Below are 18,845 nucleotides of genomic sequence, written 5' to 3'. Positions count from 1 at the left end.
ATGTCTGTGACTACTCTGAAGGAGTTCCAAGCTTCAGCAGCTGAGATGGGAGACACTCTGCATACAGTTGTAGCCGGGTTCTTCACCAGTCAAAACTTTATGGAGTACTGGCAAAGAGAAGGACACTGTTGAGGAAAAATCAGATTTAATCTGGACTAGAGTTCACCAAAAGGCATGTGGGAGACTCCATGGTCAAGTGGAAGGAAGTTCTTTGGTTTGATGAGACCAAAATTGAGCTTTTTGGCCATCAGACAAGACACCAAACACTGCACATCAGTACAAACACATTCCCACTGTGAAGCACGTTGGTGGCAGCATCATGCTATGGGGATGCTTCTTGGCCGCCAGCCCAGGAAGGCTTGTAAAGGTATAGGGTTAAATGAATGCGGCAAAATATAGAAAATTCTGGAGGACAGTCTTATTCAGTCTGCAAGAGAACCACAGCTTGGGAGAAGTTTTACACTCCCCTCCAAAAGTATTGGAACGATGGGCCCAACTCCTTTATTTTTGCTGTAGACTCAAAATATTTGGGATTGACATCAGAAGATGAATATGAGACAAGACATCAACATTTGAGCTTATATTTCCAGGTATTTACACCTGGATCTGATACACAACCTAGGAGATAGCTTTATTTGTAATGGAATAACACATTTGGTCACTGCATCAAGCCTGTGATCCACTGACATCACCAAACTTTTGCATTCTTCCTTTGTGCTGCTTTTCCAGGCTTTCACCGCAGCTTCTTTCAGTTATTGGTTTTGTGGGGTTACTGCCTTCAGTCTCCTCTTGAGCAGATAAAATGCATGCTGTATAGGGTTTGAGTCTGGAGATTTACTTGGCCAATCTAAAATCTTCAACTTCTTGCCCCTGATGGACTCCTTTATTGTTTTGCCAGTGTTTTTCGGGTCATTATCTTGCTGCATGATGAAGGATATTCCAATCAGTTTGGTTGCAATTTTCTTTAAATTTGCAGACAAAATGTTTCTGTAGACTTCTGAGTTCATGTTGCTGCTGCCATCATGTGTTACATCATCAATGAAGATTAATGAGCCGTCCCAGAAGAAGCCATGCCAGCCCAAGCCATGACATTACCTCCACTGTGTTTCACAGAGGAGCCTTTATGATTGAAATCATGAGCAGATCCTTTCTTTCTCCAAACTTTAGTTTTTTCATCACTTTGGTAAAGGTTCATCTTTGTCTCATCAGTCCATAAAGCTTTGTTCAGGTTTGAGGCTCGTCTCTGTACTTTTTGGCAAATTCCAGCCTGACCTTCCTGTTCTTCTTGCTAATGAGTGGTTAGCATCTTCTGGTGTAGCCTCTGTACTTTTATTCATGAAGTCTTCTGTGAACAGTAGATGGGGATACCTTCACTCCGTATTTTCCAGTAAGTCATGATCAGAAGCCTACAGAGAAAGCTACATAGAATGGTTTAAAGCTACATAGAATGGTTTAAAGACAACAAGGTGAATGTAGTGGAGTGGCCAAGTCAAAGCCCAGTCCAGTAGAGGATTTGTGGCTGGACTTGAGAAAGGTTGTTCATACCTGACCACATGGCAACCTGACAGAGCTTGAGCAGTTTTGCAAAGGAGTAAAATTTGCAGTGTCCAGATGATTGAGCCTGACTGAGACCTATCCACACAGACTCAGTGCTGTGATTGCAGCCAAAGTTGCATCCACTAAATACTGACTCAGAGGGTGTGAAAATTGATAGTGATTTTTTTACATCACATTTTTTAAAATTTAATTGACATTATTTTGCAGAGATCTGTTTTTACTTCGATGAAGAGATTTTTTGTATATTTTTTGTCAAAAAGTCCAAATTATATTGCCCATGATTGGTTTATGAAATTAATAAAAGGGGAGAACATCCGAGGGGATGATACCTTTTACAGGCGTTGTAAATGAATGTTCTGACATCACTCGTCTTCAGGGCATTGAGGCCACAGTGGGACGGGACAGTCTGCTGCAGTCATTGGTGGTGACTCAGGCTATCTTGCGTCTCCTCTCCTTCCTGGAGACTCTCCGTGTGTCCCCCATTAACCATCGGGTGACTCCAGGTACGTCAGGCTACAGCTGACTGTGGGAAGAATACACAATGAGTCTCCTTCCCCTTAAAAGCTGTAAAGTGTGCAGGCTCTTCTTGGGTTCTGCTGCTGAATTCTAATGAAATGGACCAGTAACTTTGTTGCACCACAGAAATAAGCATGGCTGCGGGAAGCTAAACCTGTTATTAAATCTAAACTTCATCAACTGCCAAGAACTTTTACGTATATTAAAATCTGATCTCCAGGACCTTCATGAAGAAAGCAAAGCAGTGCAGTGAAAAATGTACATTTTTACTGATTTCATGACGTTGTGTTTTACAAATAAGTCGGGCTAAGTATGATATTTTTGAGCAAGACTTACCCAGCTTCCAACAAGTGTGTAGGATTATTTCAGCTATTATCAGGGGTGGAAAGTAACTGAAATAATTACATTTACTCAAATTACTATAATTAAGTAGCTTTTGTTGGTCTTGTAGTTTTTTCAAATACATTTTTCAATAAGTAGTTTTCCTTTACCTACGTGTATTCTGAAGGAAGTATTGCACTTCTCTACATTTTGAAAAGCAACCATCATTATCTATCTGGGTATGGAGCCAGGATGATGACTTTAAAATTGGCATTGAAAATAAAATTTGTCATGGAAAAAAAAGTTGAAACTGAAGTAAGAGGAATCGGCACTGCAAAACTCATTGCGTAAAAAGTTTTGATGGCATCAAAACACGAATTGGCACTGAAAAAATCTATTCTTCAAAACAGAACATGGTAATAAAAAATATTTTTTTTTTTGTTTTTGAACATTATTTTTCAGTTCCAATATTTTTAAATGCTCAATAAGTCACTCTATGTTTCAATGACAGACTTCATTTATCAATGCTTTTTTTTCAATGTTGTTTTCCTTTTTCAATCAAGTTTTTTCTTTGTTTCCTGATTTACGTCTTTGTTTCTCTTTGTTGAGAATGGAAGGATGCCAAATCGTGCTGTGTTTAGAGATCTGGATCATATGATTCAGTTCAAATATGTTTTATTGGGATTTCATGTGTTAGATCAACATAAGGTGGTGCATAATTGTGAAGTGAGGAAAATTATACATGGCTTTCAAAACTTTTAGCAAATAAAAATCTGAAAAGTGTGGTGTGCAAAAGTATTCAGCTCCCTGGAGTCAGTACTTTGTAGAGCCACCTTTTGCTGCAATTACAGCTGCAAGTCTTTTGGGGTATGTCTCTACCAACTTTGTACATCTAGAGACTGAAATTTTTGTCCATTCCTCTGCAAAGAAGTTCAGATTTGATGGCGAGCATCTGTGAACAGCAATTTTCAAGTCTGGCCACAGATTCTCACTGGGATTTAGGTGTGGACTTTAAATGGGCCATTCAAACACCTGAATATGCTTCAATCTAAACTGTTCCACTGTAGCTCTGGCTGTATGTTTAGGGTCGTTGTCCTGCTGGAAGGTGAACCTCTGCCCCAGTCTTAAGTCTTTTGCCTGTTCTAATAGGTTGTCCTCCAAGATTGTCCTGTATCTGGCTCCATCCATCTTGCCTTCAACTTTGAACAGCTTTCTTGTCCCAGCTGAAGAAAAGCATGCCCACAGCATGATGCTGCCACCCCCATGTTTCACTGTGGGTATGGTGTGTTCAGGGTGAGGTGCAGTGGTAGTTTTCTACCACACATAGCGCCTTGTGTTTTGTCCACATTTGGTGTTTCCCCCACATGGCTTTTGGAAAACGAGACTCTTTATGGCTTTTTTTTCAACAATGCTTTCTTCCTGCTACTCTTCCATAAAGGCCAGATTTGTGGAGTTCACGACTAATAGTTGTCCTGTGGAGAGGTTCTCCCACCTGAGCTGTGGATCTCCACAGCTCCTCCAGAGTTCCCATGGGCCTCTTTGTTGCTTCTCTCATCAATGCTCTCCTTGCCCGGCCTGTAAGTTTAGGTGGACAGACATTTCTGAGTAGGTTTGTTGTTGTGCCATGCTCTTTTTATTTTCAGATGATGGATTGATGGTTTGAACAGTGCTCTGTTAGATGTTCAAAGCTTGGGATATTTGTTTATAACCTAACCTTGCATTCAACTTCTCCACAACTGACCTGTCTGGTGTGTTCCTTTGTGTTCATGATGCTGTTTGTTCACTGATGTCCTCTAACATACGTCTGAGGCCTTCACAGCTCTATTTATACTAAGATTAGATTGCACACAGGTGGACTCTATTTACTAATTAGGTGACTTCTGAAGGCAGTTGGTTGCTCTGGATTTTTGTTCCTTTCACTTCACAATTATGCACCACTTTATGTTGATCTATGAAATCCCAATAAAATACATTTATGTTTGTGGTTGTAACGTGAAGAAATGTGAAAAAGTTCAAGGGGTATGAATACTTTTGCAAGCCACTGTATATCATTGTTCTTTGGGAATAGAAGAAACCTAAAGAAAAATCAATAATAAAGTGATAGCTGTAACCCTACATAACAGTCACTGAATGCTGGGTTGCTTTAGCCTTGCATTTTATGAACCAACAGCTTAATTTGACTTGAATCAAGGCAGTCCTTTAGATGTTCTTAAAAATGCTGAGGATCAAAAGAGGACAAAAAGAGCGAGAATCTTTTCAGCTTTTATTTGAAATGTGAATTGTACACCGGGAAACTGAATGTCATGTTTGTGGATATAAAAAAAAGTTCAATAACAAAAACCTTTCACACAAAAGGTGTGGCATGTCTTTTTGCAACATTCGCTTTAGCTTCCCACTGAATCTGACAGAGGCACCTCTCTCTTTAATAAATAGTTTCATTTACAGAATAAGAGTAATCAGTTATAAATATGAAGGCGCATTTTAAACATTTTTTAAAGCAATTATAAATGTTTTGATTTAATTTACAAAAACACAAACAGGCAAGCAAATCATTCAAGCAGAGATAGAAAACTGCAAAAGTATAATATTGGCAAAACCAGGAATTGGCACAAAAATAAACAAACAAACAAAACATGTTGAAACTCAAGTGAAACGTTAAATTATAGGCACTAGTTTCAGAACAGCCACCACACCAATGATCAGGACATTTCCCTAACACTGACACACCTTTTGATTCAGAGCACAGGAGGTAAAAGCGATCAAAACTGAACTAAAGGGTCTTCTTTTCAAGACTTTTCTCCTTTTTTCCATGGCATGAATGATAAAAACCCACATAAATCTGGTAAAGGAATTAGATAAATTACTTTAAGGTTTTCTGGGCTGAACAGAGAGAACATTTTGTGCTCATTTTTATTTTTTAATCCAATTGAATTTGGTTCAGTCATCGGATCAAGATCAGACTTATCAATCAGAGGGGTGTACCACTGAAGCAGAATAATTCATTTCAGCTAAAAGCTAAAGTGACAAGATAGTCTCTTTTTCAATTTGGTTCCCATTGTGCTTCACACAATTTATCTGCTCTCTGGGAGGTTCATTGAAAGTTTGGGGTTAAATATGCTGTAAAACATGCTACCATTTCAGCTATTCTTATGTCAATTACATTCTCTGAAAGTGGTGTAGATTCTCAGTGATTGGTCTTAAATGCAGCCTCCTTAACTCTGAAACGCCTCAGAATGAAAGCATGCAGTAACATATACTCTAGGCCAGTGTAACTCAACCAAAGAACCAAATTGTTGAAAAATACCTTTGCAAGAGCTGCAATCTATGTGGTGAAAAGTGGCGAAAACTGGTTAAGGTAGCAATTATAATAAGCTAAAGTGGCAAAAAAGGATGAAAAGGGGCAAAATAGGCATAAAATTGCAAAAATGGCAAAAAATGGATTAAAAAAAAAGCAGGAAAAATGTAGAAAAAAATATGCAAAAAAGACTTAAATGGCAAAAAGAAGCAAGACTTGTAAAAATGGGAAAAAAGTGGCATTCAATGGCAAAAAGCAGCTTAAATGGGTGAGAAGGGGCAAAAACCGGCAAAAAGGGGGCAAAGATTGCAAAAAGCAGGATAAAAAGGGTGGGCCAAAAATAGAATAACAGTGGCAAAAATGGGCTTAAAAAGCAGAAAAAATGATTGGAAGTATCAAAAAAAGGAAGGGGGGGGATTTCCTAATAAGAGCAATGGAAATACACAGACAAATAAAAAAATCAAGGCTGACAATTAAAGCTCGCTACACAAGACTGGAGAACAAACTGATTAATGTGGCTTACAATGGTTAATTTCTGAGGTCAAGGTTTATCTTTTTTCAGGTTTTCTGGGTGAAAAGTATTTCAAATGATGACATTCATTCTGAAGAGCCACACGTTGAGTATCACTGCTCTAGGCCTTTCTACATCTACTGTCCTCGCTCTGACCTTCACCATGGTCATGAGCTTTGGGATTGAATGACACTGGGATACAAGAGGCTGAAAATAATTTTTTGCAGGGCTGAGCAGAGGGAGCTTGGAGTAGATTTGCTGCTCCTTTGCTGCATTTGAGGTGGTTTGTGTCACCTTTCTACAGAGCAATGTCCAACTAGGAGGATAGCCTGGATTCAGAACTCAGAACCCTCCAGACCCAGGATTTTCTCTGGAGTCTCCATGAAAAGCTAGAACCTTAGCGGGGAGAGAGAGGTCTGAACCAGCTTGTGTAACCTGCTGCTGCTGCAACTCAGCCCCGGATAAGCTGAAGAAAATGCATGGATAAACCCATTCTACTTGTGATTTGGCTGATGGATTTCCAAGTATCCTAAATGAAAAAATAGTATATCATCAATGATCTCATCAGGTTTAAACTGTCCTTAAAAAGAGGGAATTAAAGGGAAACAGGCAAACAAGGTTACTACAGGAAAGGTAACCAATTATTTGCATTTCCACAGTCAAAAGCTGGGAAAGGTTCCAAAATAACAGATCCAACCAGTCCCATCTGTCTGTGTACCAAATGTACCAACCCAACAGTAAGGATGGGACTAGACACCTTACAGTCTGCTGATTGGTTAAAAGAATTGTCCTTTCCATCCATTTTCTACTACAATTATCCTTGGGGGTCGTGGGGGCTGGAGCCTATCCCAGCGGTCATTGGGTGAGAGGTGGGGTACACCCTGGACTGGTCCCCAGTCAGTTGCAGTGCTGGCATATAGACAGAAAAGCAAGCACGCTCACACTTACACCTACAGCCAATTTAGAGTGATCAGATAACCCAATGAGCATGTCTTTAGTGGTGGGAGGAAGCCAGAGTACCAAGAGAGGACCCACGCATGCACAAAGAACATGCAAACTCTGCACAGAAAGACCCTGACTGGGAAGTGAACCAGAAACCCTCTCGCTGTGAGGCAAAAGCGCTGACCCTGTGCTGCCGTGCAGCCCTGGGACAGCAGTAATAATGAAAAATTTTTAAAAAGCCTAAATCATCTTTTTAAAACGGCCTAAATCACCCTTAGCCTTTGAAGGATCAATTTCAAGGCTTATTTTGTTTTTGCACATAATGTCATCGTGTTGCCCAACCCCATGGTTGACCTTAAAGGTGCAAGCCTTATGACAGGTGTTGCTGGGGAGAGGGATGTCTAGGTTCATGTAGTCTGCTGCCACTGTTATTCAGCCCTGGATGAGTGAAGGGAAATGGATGAATAAAACCCATTTTACTTATAATTTGGCCAAAAATCTAAAGGGGGTTTCCATGTGTCTTTCATTAAAGGGTAGATGGCTGAGAAGGGGCTCGGGCAGAAATCTAAGCATTGCCAGACCAAACCGTAAAAACTTGGAGTGAGTTCAGGAAAATTACAGCCTCCACTGGAAGAACTGGAAATGGTTTGACCTAATGGACAACATCTACAATCACTGACCAGCTAGTATTAGAAGAGAAGGAGGTAACAATAACTGTCACCACTGTGCTGGAGGCAATGATGGAGTCTAAGTGCTGGCTTTGTGCTCTCTTTGTAATATCACTGCCTTATTAGTGACTGAAACAGTTGTGGAACAAGACACTACATAATCTGACCAAGGTTTAAGGTTTGTTGGGCCATTAAATGCAAAAAAAAAGCCCAACAACATCCTTGCTTTGTAGTACACCCCTCTGTTTAACTGTATCAGCACTGTATAATCTTGGCAAACTGTAGTACAAGTCAGAACTGAGGCTTTGGCCGAGCTGTTTATAATCAAGTCCTGACTTGACACAAAAAAGGCTTTGGAGAGTTAGCTTGTAGTTGAGGTTCAAAATGTACATTTTAAACAACTGAAATTCCTAAACAAAATACTGATATGGATGTTTTGACATACAATTCTTTAAATAATTTGAATAAATAATTTCCAAAACAAACTTGTGCATACATTCTGGCTGATTTGAAAGAGGAAAGATTCTTTAAAACCCACAGAGGTGCTTTCACTGTTGCAAGACATCAACAATTCTCTAACATTACGGGACGTTCACCTGCACAGCATCATCATAGAGATCGCTCACCTACAATCTGTTAAACACAGAGCATAAAGAGAGAAATGTGTGGAAACATTTCAACCTGAGGGAGGTGACAGAAGAAAAGGGGGGGGGTCATCGGAGAAAAGTTCAGGGATGATATACGGACTGTCTGACAGATGATTGCAGTCAATTGAAGGCAGGCGATGTGTCCTCTGCTGGGCGAGCTGGAGTCGGGCTGGTTTCTTTGGCATCTTCTGGTCTGCACTTCATGCCTGACCCCTCCAGAGCCAGACCCCGAAGAGGAACACGTTGGGGACACTGTCCTCTTCTTTTTAAATTCTTATTTTGTTCATACTTTTGGATCATAGTTTCTCTCTTTCTTCACTGTAAAAGGTATCTAGGAAGATAAAGTGCCATGTTGTAATGTCTGCTTCCTTGTGTGGATAGTTTGATTAGGGAGCCCCCTACTGGCTCACTTCAATAACAACCTTCTCTCCAGTTTTCCCCTGTGCCGCTGTAGGTCCGAGGAGCAGGAAGAGATCTGAGGGAGGAAAAATACAGGATAAAATAGTAGTCATTAATTAACGTTCTGCTCTGCTCTCTGAGGCTAACAGCAGTAACGTCTACTGGCTGAAATTTAGTCTAAACATGATGTGAAAAACTTGATATCAATATTAATTTTTGTCAAACTTCAGTCCTACAAACATTTTAAAGTCTAATGAATGAGGATAAATAATGAAAAAGAGGTCAACTGACATGGGTCTGTTGATTCAGCCTAAAACTCCACCAATTTACCAGTATAATGGACAAAATTTACAGTTAATATATGCTGGAATACACAGGCAAAATATCAGCAGAAATTTTGATATTAGCCAAAACCAGACCGAAAATATCGTGCATCCCTACTCATGACCAGTTTTGCAAATTTTTTCCAGTTTTGTACGACAAACCTGCAGAAAAGACGGTTATTTCATGTTTCTTTGTTTGTTCTTTTTAGCCGTAAAAACTATGGAAAACATAAGCTTTACTTTCTTAGTTTATCATCAAGGAAAAAAACAGCAACGTTCTCTTAAAAAGCAATGGAAATACGCCTTGGCTTAGGGCAGGGATGTCCAAAATATGGCCTGGGGGCCAAATGCTGTCCACAGCCCACTTTTGACTGGCCCACAGCAAATTTAGAAAATATAGTGAAATATGGCCCACATTAGAACATAAAGCTTTTGCTTGGCTGTACTGTACTTCTTAAGTTCAGCACAAGGTGATGCTACCATGATAACATTTTGACAAGAAGCATTTTTTAATGTGTTTTTTAATTTGTGACTAAACAAAGAAGACACTGTAGATGGTAAAAACATATTGGCAACCAAAGTAACTTGAAACGCACTCAGAGTGCAGACCTCCGCCATTAGCCCTATCTCCCAATAGTAAAGAATCCTTTAAAAAAATTCCTGGATCCATATGGTGATCCTGATCACTCCCAAAATCCAATCAGTTCTTCCTTATGCCATTCCTGACATTTCCTGAAAATTTCATCAAAATCCGTCCATGACTTTTTGAGTTATGTTGCTAACAAACAAACTACCAACCTACCAAACCCTGCCTATCATATAACCTCTTTGGCGGAGGTAATAATATCTCAGTTTATAATGCCCTGAATGATTACCCCAGAAAATGGCAGAATAGCCTTCCAGGTGTATAGTCAGCGGTAGCCAGGCCCAACCAGGGCCCCCTGAAATCTGATTCGCCTCCCCAAAGTCCTTGAATTGATTGGCTATTTGCCTTGTCACCCACTTACTAGCCATGTGAGGACTCACAATCACTAAGAATGTCTTAACCTGTATTAGACTGGTTTTACTGACTTTAATAACCTCAAGGTTTGGTAAATGAAAATGGCCCCTCCATTCTTTTTTATTTCAGTATGTGGTCCTCAGTGGAAAAAGTTTGGACACCCCTGGATTAGGCGAAACACAGCTGAAATTGGCTTGTTTATGCAGGAAAACTTAGTAAAATAAAAAATTGCACCATAAAAATAGAATCGCTCATTCAGAACTTTCAACTGTGACTAAAAGTGGTTTAATCTCCGGCTCTTCCTTGAGCTTTCTTTAATTCATTCACTTCAAATATGAGCATTGGCAGATTTCATGATTCATACTATTATGTTAGAGGAGGAAAAAGAAGAATAGAAAATAAAGACTGAATCATAACCGTGCTAAAGTATTTAGGCATACATATAAAAAAACAATAAATAAAAAGGGGAGCAGATAGGCTAGTAGCTAGGTCGTACAGCAGGGAGATGGGAAGGAAGCTAGTCTTCCAAGTGAATTGCCGGGGTTCAGAATGCACCATGCATTTTTTTCCCCTAGGGTTGATTAACTTTGGTTTTGGCATAAAAATGACTACAAATTGTACCCTTTTGCATAGCAACCACAGTGACTCTGCAGGACAGTGTATCAGTGCTGGTAAGGACCCTGAGTCCCATTAAAATATGCAAGAAAACTGAAATTTCCTATATTTTTTTGAGTGAGCTGCAAGAGTGAATGCAAACAGCTAACTTCTTTCTTTCACCCTCAGTTTACCCAGACTTTTCCCCTGTCCCAAGTATATTCTCCAAATTAAGTCAAGGTGAGCTGATGTGTAAGCAAAGAAGAAAACATTTAGAAAACAATCTATGTAGATGGGTGAGCGGTGATGATGATGATGATGTTTATTTCTTACAACCAGTGCCAGACCATGGAGGGCACAGGGCTGGACCACAATGATGTCTGTGGTTTGCCAGTACATAAGTCTCTGCTCTTTTGTTTATAGTGTCACTGTGACAAGCTGCACACAGTGTTCATATAAAAGCAAATACTCTCATTATAGAGTCGTGTACTGGACTCTGTTGCTTCGTCCACTTCCTCCTCATGTTGCCACCTTGGACTGAAATTTTCAGGAGGATATTTGTGAAGGCTCGAGTCTGAGGTGTACATACCTGCGCACAGGCTGGGCCAGTTTGCTGCGGGGCAGAGGGATCCCCCCTCCTTGAGAAGCACTGGGGCGAGGCAAACCGCTGCGTGGAGGAGCCAGGGAACGGGTGGGTGTGGAGGTGGCAGAGTTAGGGTTGGATGTGGCCTTAACAGGCTGCCTCAAAGCCAGTGGGGACGGGGTGGCTGGAGTCCGCAGCTTACTGGGAGAGGGGACTGAAGATGAGCAGATCAGAAGCACAGTCAGGACCAGGCAGATCAAGTTAGACAGTCTCTATAGATAAACTACTTCCACTGGTTTCAGTTTGTTTTTAGTTTATAATGAAGGTGTGATCAACTGCATAAAGATGTAAGGAGAATATACTATGATGCTAGATCACATACTGTTTAACAAACATCTACCAGACATGGAAACACACAGTATGTAGGTCTTTTTAACCACATCCATCACAAATTCACAAATGAAGTCAAACCTGTTAGGATGCAATATTAGGAACTACAAAAAAAAAACTTGATTAAAATAAACACGAAGTTTAAGTCTAACTCAGCTGCCTAAAATGATGAATGAGGTGGTACAAACAAAAGCACAAACTAGTGAGAGCCAGAAGCACGGCATCAGTACGACCACGGCGAAGAACAATCACAATATTTAAAAGCCCTCAGTGAATACTCACTGAAATCACCTTCTTCTCCAAAGCAACAGGAGAGTGGGACTGGACAAAGACGGAGACAACAGAGACAAAAGCCTTAATTCAGAGCTGAGGAGGAAGGTGTCTCTTACTGTCTGTTTGTTTTCTTAACAAACAAACAGTAAGGTTACATGGCCGTCAACCAAAAATCAACATTTCTGCTTAACATGTAGAGCAATAAATGGTTGGTGGGAGAGTTTGTAGCCCTCAGTGATTCTGTAGCACTTGGATGAGACTTAAACTTTAGCACACGGTGACAGCAGATGGTGCCGATGCATAAACAGAACGTGTCATGAAGGCAAAGCAAATTACATGGCTGAGGAATTCTAACTTGATTATATGGCTTCAAATAAATCAGAAAAAAGGGGAAAAGGATATGTTAGCAATATTCAGTTTAAAGGAATTACCAAGACAATATGAATTTCTACTGTAAATCTAGAGCAGGGATCATCAAGTACATCTGCACAATGGCGTATTTATCACACTTAAATGTTTCGGATCATCAAACCAATTTTTATATTTCACAAAGACAACCCAAGTAAATGGAAAATGCAGTGTTTGAATGATTATCTCATTTTTTTAAGGGGGGGGGGGGTCTAAACCTCTCTGACCCTGTGTAAAAAAGTAATTGCCCTCCCTTGTTAAATCATGAGTTAACTACGATTAACCACAGTTCTTGGAAAGCTGAGTTCAATTTCACTGGCCACACCCAGGCCTGATTACCACCAAATTTATTGAATCAAAAAATCACTTAAATAGAAACTGTCAGACAAAATGAAGTAGGCTACAAGATCTCAAAAAGAAACGCATCACGCCACGAGCCAAAGAAATTCAAGAACAAATGAAAAAAACAAAGTGATTGGAATCTATCAGTCTGGAAAAGGTTACAAAGACATTTCCAAGTAACTCCAGTAAACCACAGTCAGAGCCATTATCCACAAATGGAGAAAACAAGGTACAGTGGTGAACCTTCCCAGGAGTGGTCGGCCAACCAAAATCACTCTGAGACTGCAACCATGACTCATCCAGTAGGTCACAAAAGAAGCTAGAACGACATTCGAAGACCTGTAGGCCTCACTGGCCTCAGTTAAGGTCAGAGTTCATGACTCAATCATAAGAAAGACACTGGGAAAAAATGGCACCCATGGTAGAGTTCCAAGGCCAAAACCACTGCTGACCAAAAAGAGTACAAAGGCTCGTCTCACATTTGCCAACAAACATCTTGATAACCCCCAAGACTTTTGAAGAAATATTCTGTGGACTGACGAGACAAAAATTTGAACTTTTTTGGAAGGTTTGAGTCCCATTGTATCGGGCGTTAAAATAACACAACATTTGATAAAAAGAACATCATGCCAACAGTCAAAAATGGTGGTGTCAGTGTGATAGTCTGGGGCTGCTTTGCTGCTTCAGGACCTGGACCACTTGCTGTGATTGATGGAACCATGAATTCTGCTGTCTACCAGAAAATCCTGAAGACAAATGTCCGGCCATCAGTATGTGCCCTCAAGCTCAAGTGCTCTTGGGTTATGGAACAGGACAACGACCCGAAATACAGATGCAAGTCCACCTCTCAAAGGCTCAAGAAAAACTAAATTAAGGTTTTGGAGTGGCCCAGTCAGGGTCTGGACTTAAATCGAACTGAGATGCTGCGGTGTGACCTTAAACGGCAGTTCATGCTGGAAAACCCTCCAATATGGCTGAGTTAAAGCAATTCTGTGAAGAAGAGTGGGTCAAAATTCCTCCACACTGATGAGAAACACTCATCACCAGTTATCACAAATGCTTGATTTCAGTTATTGCTGCCAAGGGTGGCACAAGTTATTAGGTTCAGGGGGCAATTACTTTTTCACACAGGGCCAGATAGGTTTGGATCCCCCCCCTTTAAAAAATTAGATAATCATTCAACCACTGCATTTTCTATTTACTTTGGTTGTCTTTGTGAAATATAAAAATTGGTTTGATGATCCAAAACATTTAAGTGTGATAAATATGCAGGAATCAGAAAGGGGGCAAATACTTTTTCACACTACTGTACATCTGCACAAGGGCCAGATTTAGTCTTGACAGAGATTCCTGGGGCCAAATAAACCAAATTAAATAAATGTTTTGGCCAAGTTAACACATTATTGTATTGGTATTAGTATTTTCTTTCAAATCCCAGAGAACGGGCCCTCCCCAATGGTGATTTAGCACTAATATTAACTCATTTTTGACACTTTTTCGACCATTTCTGCAACATTTTGTTTTCCACACTTAACCCAGTTTGATCTTTTTTGCCACTTTCACCCATTTTGCAACTCTTTAACCCCATTTAGCAACTTTCCTGCCATTTATTGCCCCTGTGTGCCACTTTAAACCCCTTCCACTACTTAATTCCACAATTTTTGCCACTTTAAGCCCATTTTTGATACTTTTTGCCCCTTTTTTCCTCTGTTCATCCCAAAACAGAATAAACTGGAGTGTTGATATCTCAGGGTTAAACATTTCAGAGTTGATTTAAACTCTATTCTGAGTGAAATGGTCCTCCTTAACCGTGTTGATCCACCAGTGTTAGTTCAACTCTGCAACGAGTCAGCTGATCCAGGCTCTGCCAACTGGGTTGTCAAATCTGCAGGGATCTGTGGAAAGAGTTCCCACCATGCCCTTGGGCAGAGTGTTTAGATGCGTTTGGATGTTGCCTGTTATACAGTGATCCCTGCTGGGGTTCATTTCATCACGTTTCCGGTGGATTGTTGTTGTTTTTGATGTCTGAGACATTTGCACCATGAGTGAAGTTATCCATTGAGTTAGAGTACCCACCTGTGACTTCAGGTACTCCTAAAGGATGTTTGGTGCATATTCGTCATCAGTATGCATTACCTTGCTATGAGGTTGACTCTCTGCTTTCACCTTACCAGAAGAGAACCACTTTAACACAGATTTTCAAGAATAACTGCAGCTCTGTTATACGGAAAAATACTTAAGACTTCCAAAAGTGAAGTTCAACTATAATTAGTGAGGACTAGTACAGACCTTTTCAAATGTTGAATTAAGCTCTACTCTGAGTTTAATGAACAAGTCAATTGGGCTGTATATTTTACTTTATTATAACATGTGACTTTACCTGAACAAACTGGTTTGAGGATCTATTCTCTTGTTGTTCTTGCCAGTTAGGAAAGATTATATTTACTGTACAACTCCCAGTATCTACTCAGTACCTACTACTGGTCTATCAATCTACTCAAGTAAAAGTAAATTATAAAATAAATACTTTTTACTTTTACTTGAGTAGATTGATAGACCAGTAGGGCTGAACAATTTGGGAAAATAATTTAATTGTAATTTTTTTTTTTACTCAATATTGCAATTGCGATTTAATATGCAATTATTTCTTAAGTTCCTCATCTCATGTATTTTCCGACAAAAACAAGCAATAATTCATTCTGTACTACAGCCAACACAAGATTGATTAAACTAGAGCTGAACAATTCTCAAAAAATATCTAATTGTGATGATTTTGACTCATTTTACAAATTGGATATGAAATGTTGTATCAAAGGGAATGGTAGTTTTTATATAATTCTCAAAATTAAAAAGAAACATACAAAAATGAAGAAAACAGGATTTTTCTTGTACACTATATTAAAAATATGCCACTAGAAGTATTTCATGGTATGTAATGCATAATGTCTCTGCTGCAAAAAGTCTTTAACAAATTTGAGGTTAAAGAAATATTGCACTCTCTGCGATTTGAAAATTGCAGCAGGCCATATTGTGATATAATCTAATTTGCAATTAATTGCCCAGCCCTAACTGTAACTGTATTTTAATTCAACTGTTGTGTACTTTTCAACCTCTGCCTGAGTGTTACTGGAATGAAGGGGTAGGGTGATGTGCCGGGGTTACATGTTACTTCAAACAGAGGTTTTCCAGAGGCAAACTCCTAGAGTGTTAAAGGAAATCTCCCAGCATTCATTGTGAATCAAGATTTAAAAATTACAAAAATCTAATACCCTACTTTAATGTTGTTTCAATGCATCATAGTCCTTTTGGTAATAGTCGAAACATCCAGTATAACTATCTGAACCGATGAGGTAAATGCTGTTGATTACTCTGGATGATGCATCATGAACCTAAAGGGTTAACCTAATTCACAGGGGATGATTTCACCACCCACGGCAACTCTGTTTCTAAGGGTCAGGGTGCACTCAAAATCAAGCGGTAGGGGGAAAGTTAGAAATTGGACTGAGCCATCATTAAATACACAGGATTAAAATTCCACCACCAGGGGGCTCTGAATCAAACAAAAACAAAAGCCGACATTAAATGTCAAGGGGCATAATGGACGGGGGGATACTCTGCCACCCGATGGCGAAGAGTAATTGTGGTCAATCATAAGTAAGCAGAACAAAACATAAATGAGATAAGGCACCAGAATAGTGGCTTCACTTCCTTATGCAGCAGTCTGATGGAAAATCCGCTGACATGTCCCATTGCCACAACAGAAAGAAAATCTCTGGCTTTAAAAACTGAAATGCATGTACTCTGCATCTTCAAATACATTTTTATATATTTAGGTCCAACTTATTCTTTAAAGTTGAGTGAAATGTGATGGACCAGAAACAAAAATAATCAATAATCTGACATTTCTGAGCCAGAATGATTTGACATTCTTACAAAGACACCTCAACACAATCCTCGGGTCAGTCAGCTCTGCTTTTTAAATCCTGACAGCTTAGTGGAAAACAAAAGCTCGGCTGTGCCTGCAGTCAATGCTCTTCCATTTTATCTCGCAAAACTCACAAAAGAGAAAACTGCACTCAAGTTTCCCAAAGGTCACAAAAAGATGTCACCTCTTACATTCTGTGTACTGTAAATCACTTGTCTATATCTGCAGTACAAAGGCAGCTTCACTGTCTAAAACTGTGCACATTTATGTGTGTGATCTTGATCTCACAGCCTCCAGCAGGTTCAGGAGAAAGCTGTTACCTCGCAGAGCTGTTGGGCTTTGGAGATGCTGTTTAGGTTTCGGGGACAAGCGAGAAGGGGTTGAGTATCTCGGGAGCTGAGCTGCTGCTGAAAAAACAGGGACATTTCGGCATGGAAGTGAGAATTCATTCTGTCTTACTGGAGGAAAAAAAGGGACCATTGAGAGGCAAGGAAGTCTTAAGTGCAGTTTGAGGCCACTAGGGGGCTCTAGAGCTTCTTTCTTTCAGAAGAAGGAGCAGCAGGCAAAGTGTCAGTGCCACCGTCAGCCTCGACAGCTGTGTCTGAGCACTGAGAGAGAAACAGACTCATTCAAGTGCCACATGCTTACAGTAGGGCCAGGAAATATAGAACAAAATCATGTGTTGATATATTTTAGCTGAATGACAAAACATGATATATAGCTCAATATTTTTTCTGTAAACACATAAGTCATTGTTACACTAGCAGGATTATAAACTCCAATATGATTCAGGTAAAATTCAAAACATTGAAACCTGATTGACACAATGGCAACAAAAATTGAAGTCTTAGACACCCAATTTCGGGAAATGTTTTAATTATCAAAAATTTGAGGGAAACTACAACATTATGTGTCTACATAGTCAAAATTTCTAATACTCTTAATTACTGTGATTTAAAAAATGACTGAACACTGTGTAAATTATACAAATATTTGGGCAACATTTGGAAAAGTAGATGGTTCTGGCTTTGCTCCTTACCTATTCAAGGCAGTTTTCTAAAAGTTGTCAATGTTTTATGCAATTTAGACAGTGTGAAGGAGTACCACGAATACATATAACAATATATTTCCCAACATTTAGTGTCTGTGACATCCATTTTTTTGTTCTGTTACCAAACAAGTTTCAATATCATTTGAATTTGACAAGTATTATTACTGGCAATTTTTATTATTTATTGGGATATTGGTACTGGCATATGAGGTGGGGCTATTAAATAGTGACACTATGCTCATGAGGTAAAATCCACATGGCTCACAGTCACACTGAGTGTTCTACTGTATACTAATGGTTGGGTATTCACACACATCTGCTCAAAGTTTCCAGTAAGTGACATCTTTTTGCTGCTTGCTACTGACTGAAGTGCACGTGTATTTGCTAAGGCATCAAGGATTGACTGGCACCTCTCGCCCAATGACGGCTGGGATAGGCTCCAGCACCCCCGTGACCCCAAACGGGATAAGGGGCATAGAAAATGGATGGATGGTGGAACACCCAAAACATTCATGGTCTTGGACATCCTCTCACACACGTGACCGTGACAGTCAGTGTTCCCCACACACATCAGTTCATGTATGAAACCATTCCGCTGCTGTTTTGTTCAATTTCACCAATAATATCAAGTTAATGCATTGCTAAACTTTTAAGCTAATCATTTTCCGACGGCTTAGCAAAACCACATGCACCTCCAGTCAGCTAGCAGCGAACTAAAGACGTCACTGATTGGAAACTTACAGCAGTTGTGTGTGAATACCCAGCCTTTAATATAAAATACTCAGAGTGACTGTGAACTGTGTGGTTTTATCCTCATAAGAGCAGTCTCATTATTTAATAGCCTTACCTTGCATACCAGATTTTATGGGGATATTTACTGCCAATGTATCCGACCTAGCTCGGCTTACGTTTGTTCATTTTTTTAGACTGAAGTTTTAGGTTTGAACTGAAGCTAGTTAGACTTTTCTACAATGCAGATTTTTATTTCTAAATTCACCCTGATGTTAAACAGGTTGTTTACTTTGAAGAACACTCATTAAAAAGTACTCCTTTTTTTCTGTACTTTAAAGCTTATTGTCGTTCTCAACTGGTGGGTGGGG

The 18,845-nt window shown here is 39.7% G+C and overlaps 1 protein-coding gene across 4 annotated transcripts in view; it reads right to left on the bottom strand.

The window, feature by feature from the left end:
* Positions 1–6,026: 6,026 nt before the first annotated feature.
* slain2 (SLAIN motif family, member 2) overlaps positions 6,027–18,845 on the bottom strand; it is a 48,247-nt gene continuing 35,428 nt past the window's right edge. Inside the window, exons 7-9 of one of the 4 annotated variants that reach the window (XM_041790787.1) lie at positions 12,029–12,067; positions 11,363–11,570; positions 6,027–8,932 (exon numbers count right to left, since the gene is read on the bottom strand). In XM_041790787.1, the coding sequence (XP_041646721.1) occupies positions 8,869–8,932; positions 11,363–11,570; positions 12,029–12,067 (311 nt within the window). In that variant the 3' untranslated portion in view covers positions 6,027–8,868. Of the gene's footprint in view, positions 8,933–11,362; positions 11,571–12,028; positions 12,068–17,014; positions 17,102–18,845 lie in introns of all 4 variants that reach the window. The other 3 variants (XM_041790785.1, XM_041790786.1, XM_041790788.1) reach the window with 3 other exon arrangements.

This window comes from Cheilinus undulatus, linkage group 7 (genome assembly GCF_018320785.1).
Source record: "Cheilinus undulatus linkage group 7, ASM1832078v1, whole genome shotgun sequence".
In the NCBI taxonomy this organism is placed as follows: Eukaryota; Metazoa; Chordata; class Actinopteri; order Labriformes; family Labridae; genus Cheilinus; species Cheilinus undulatus.
The sequence above is the reverse complement of the archived record's forward strand: the minus strand, read 5'-3'. Positions and strand labels throughout refer to the sequence as shown.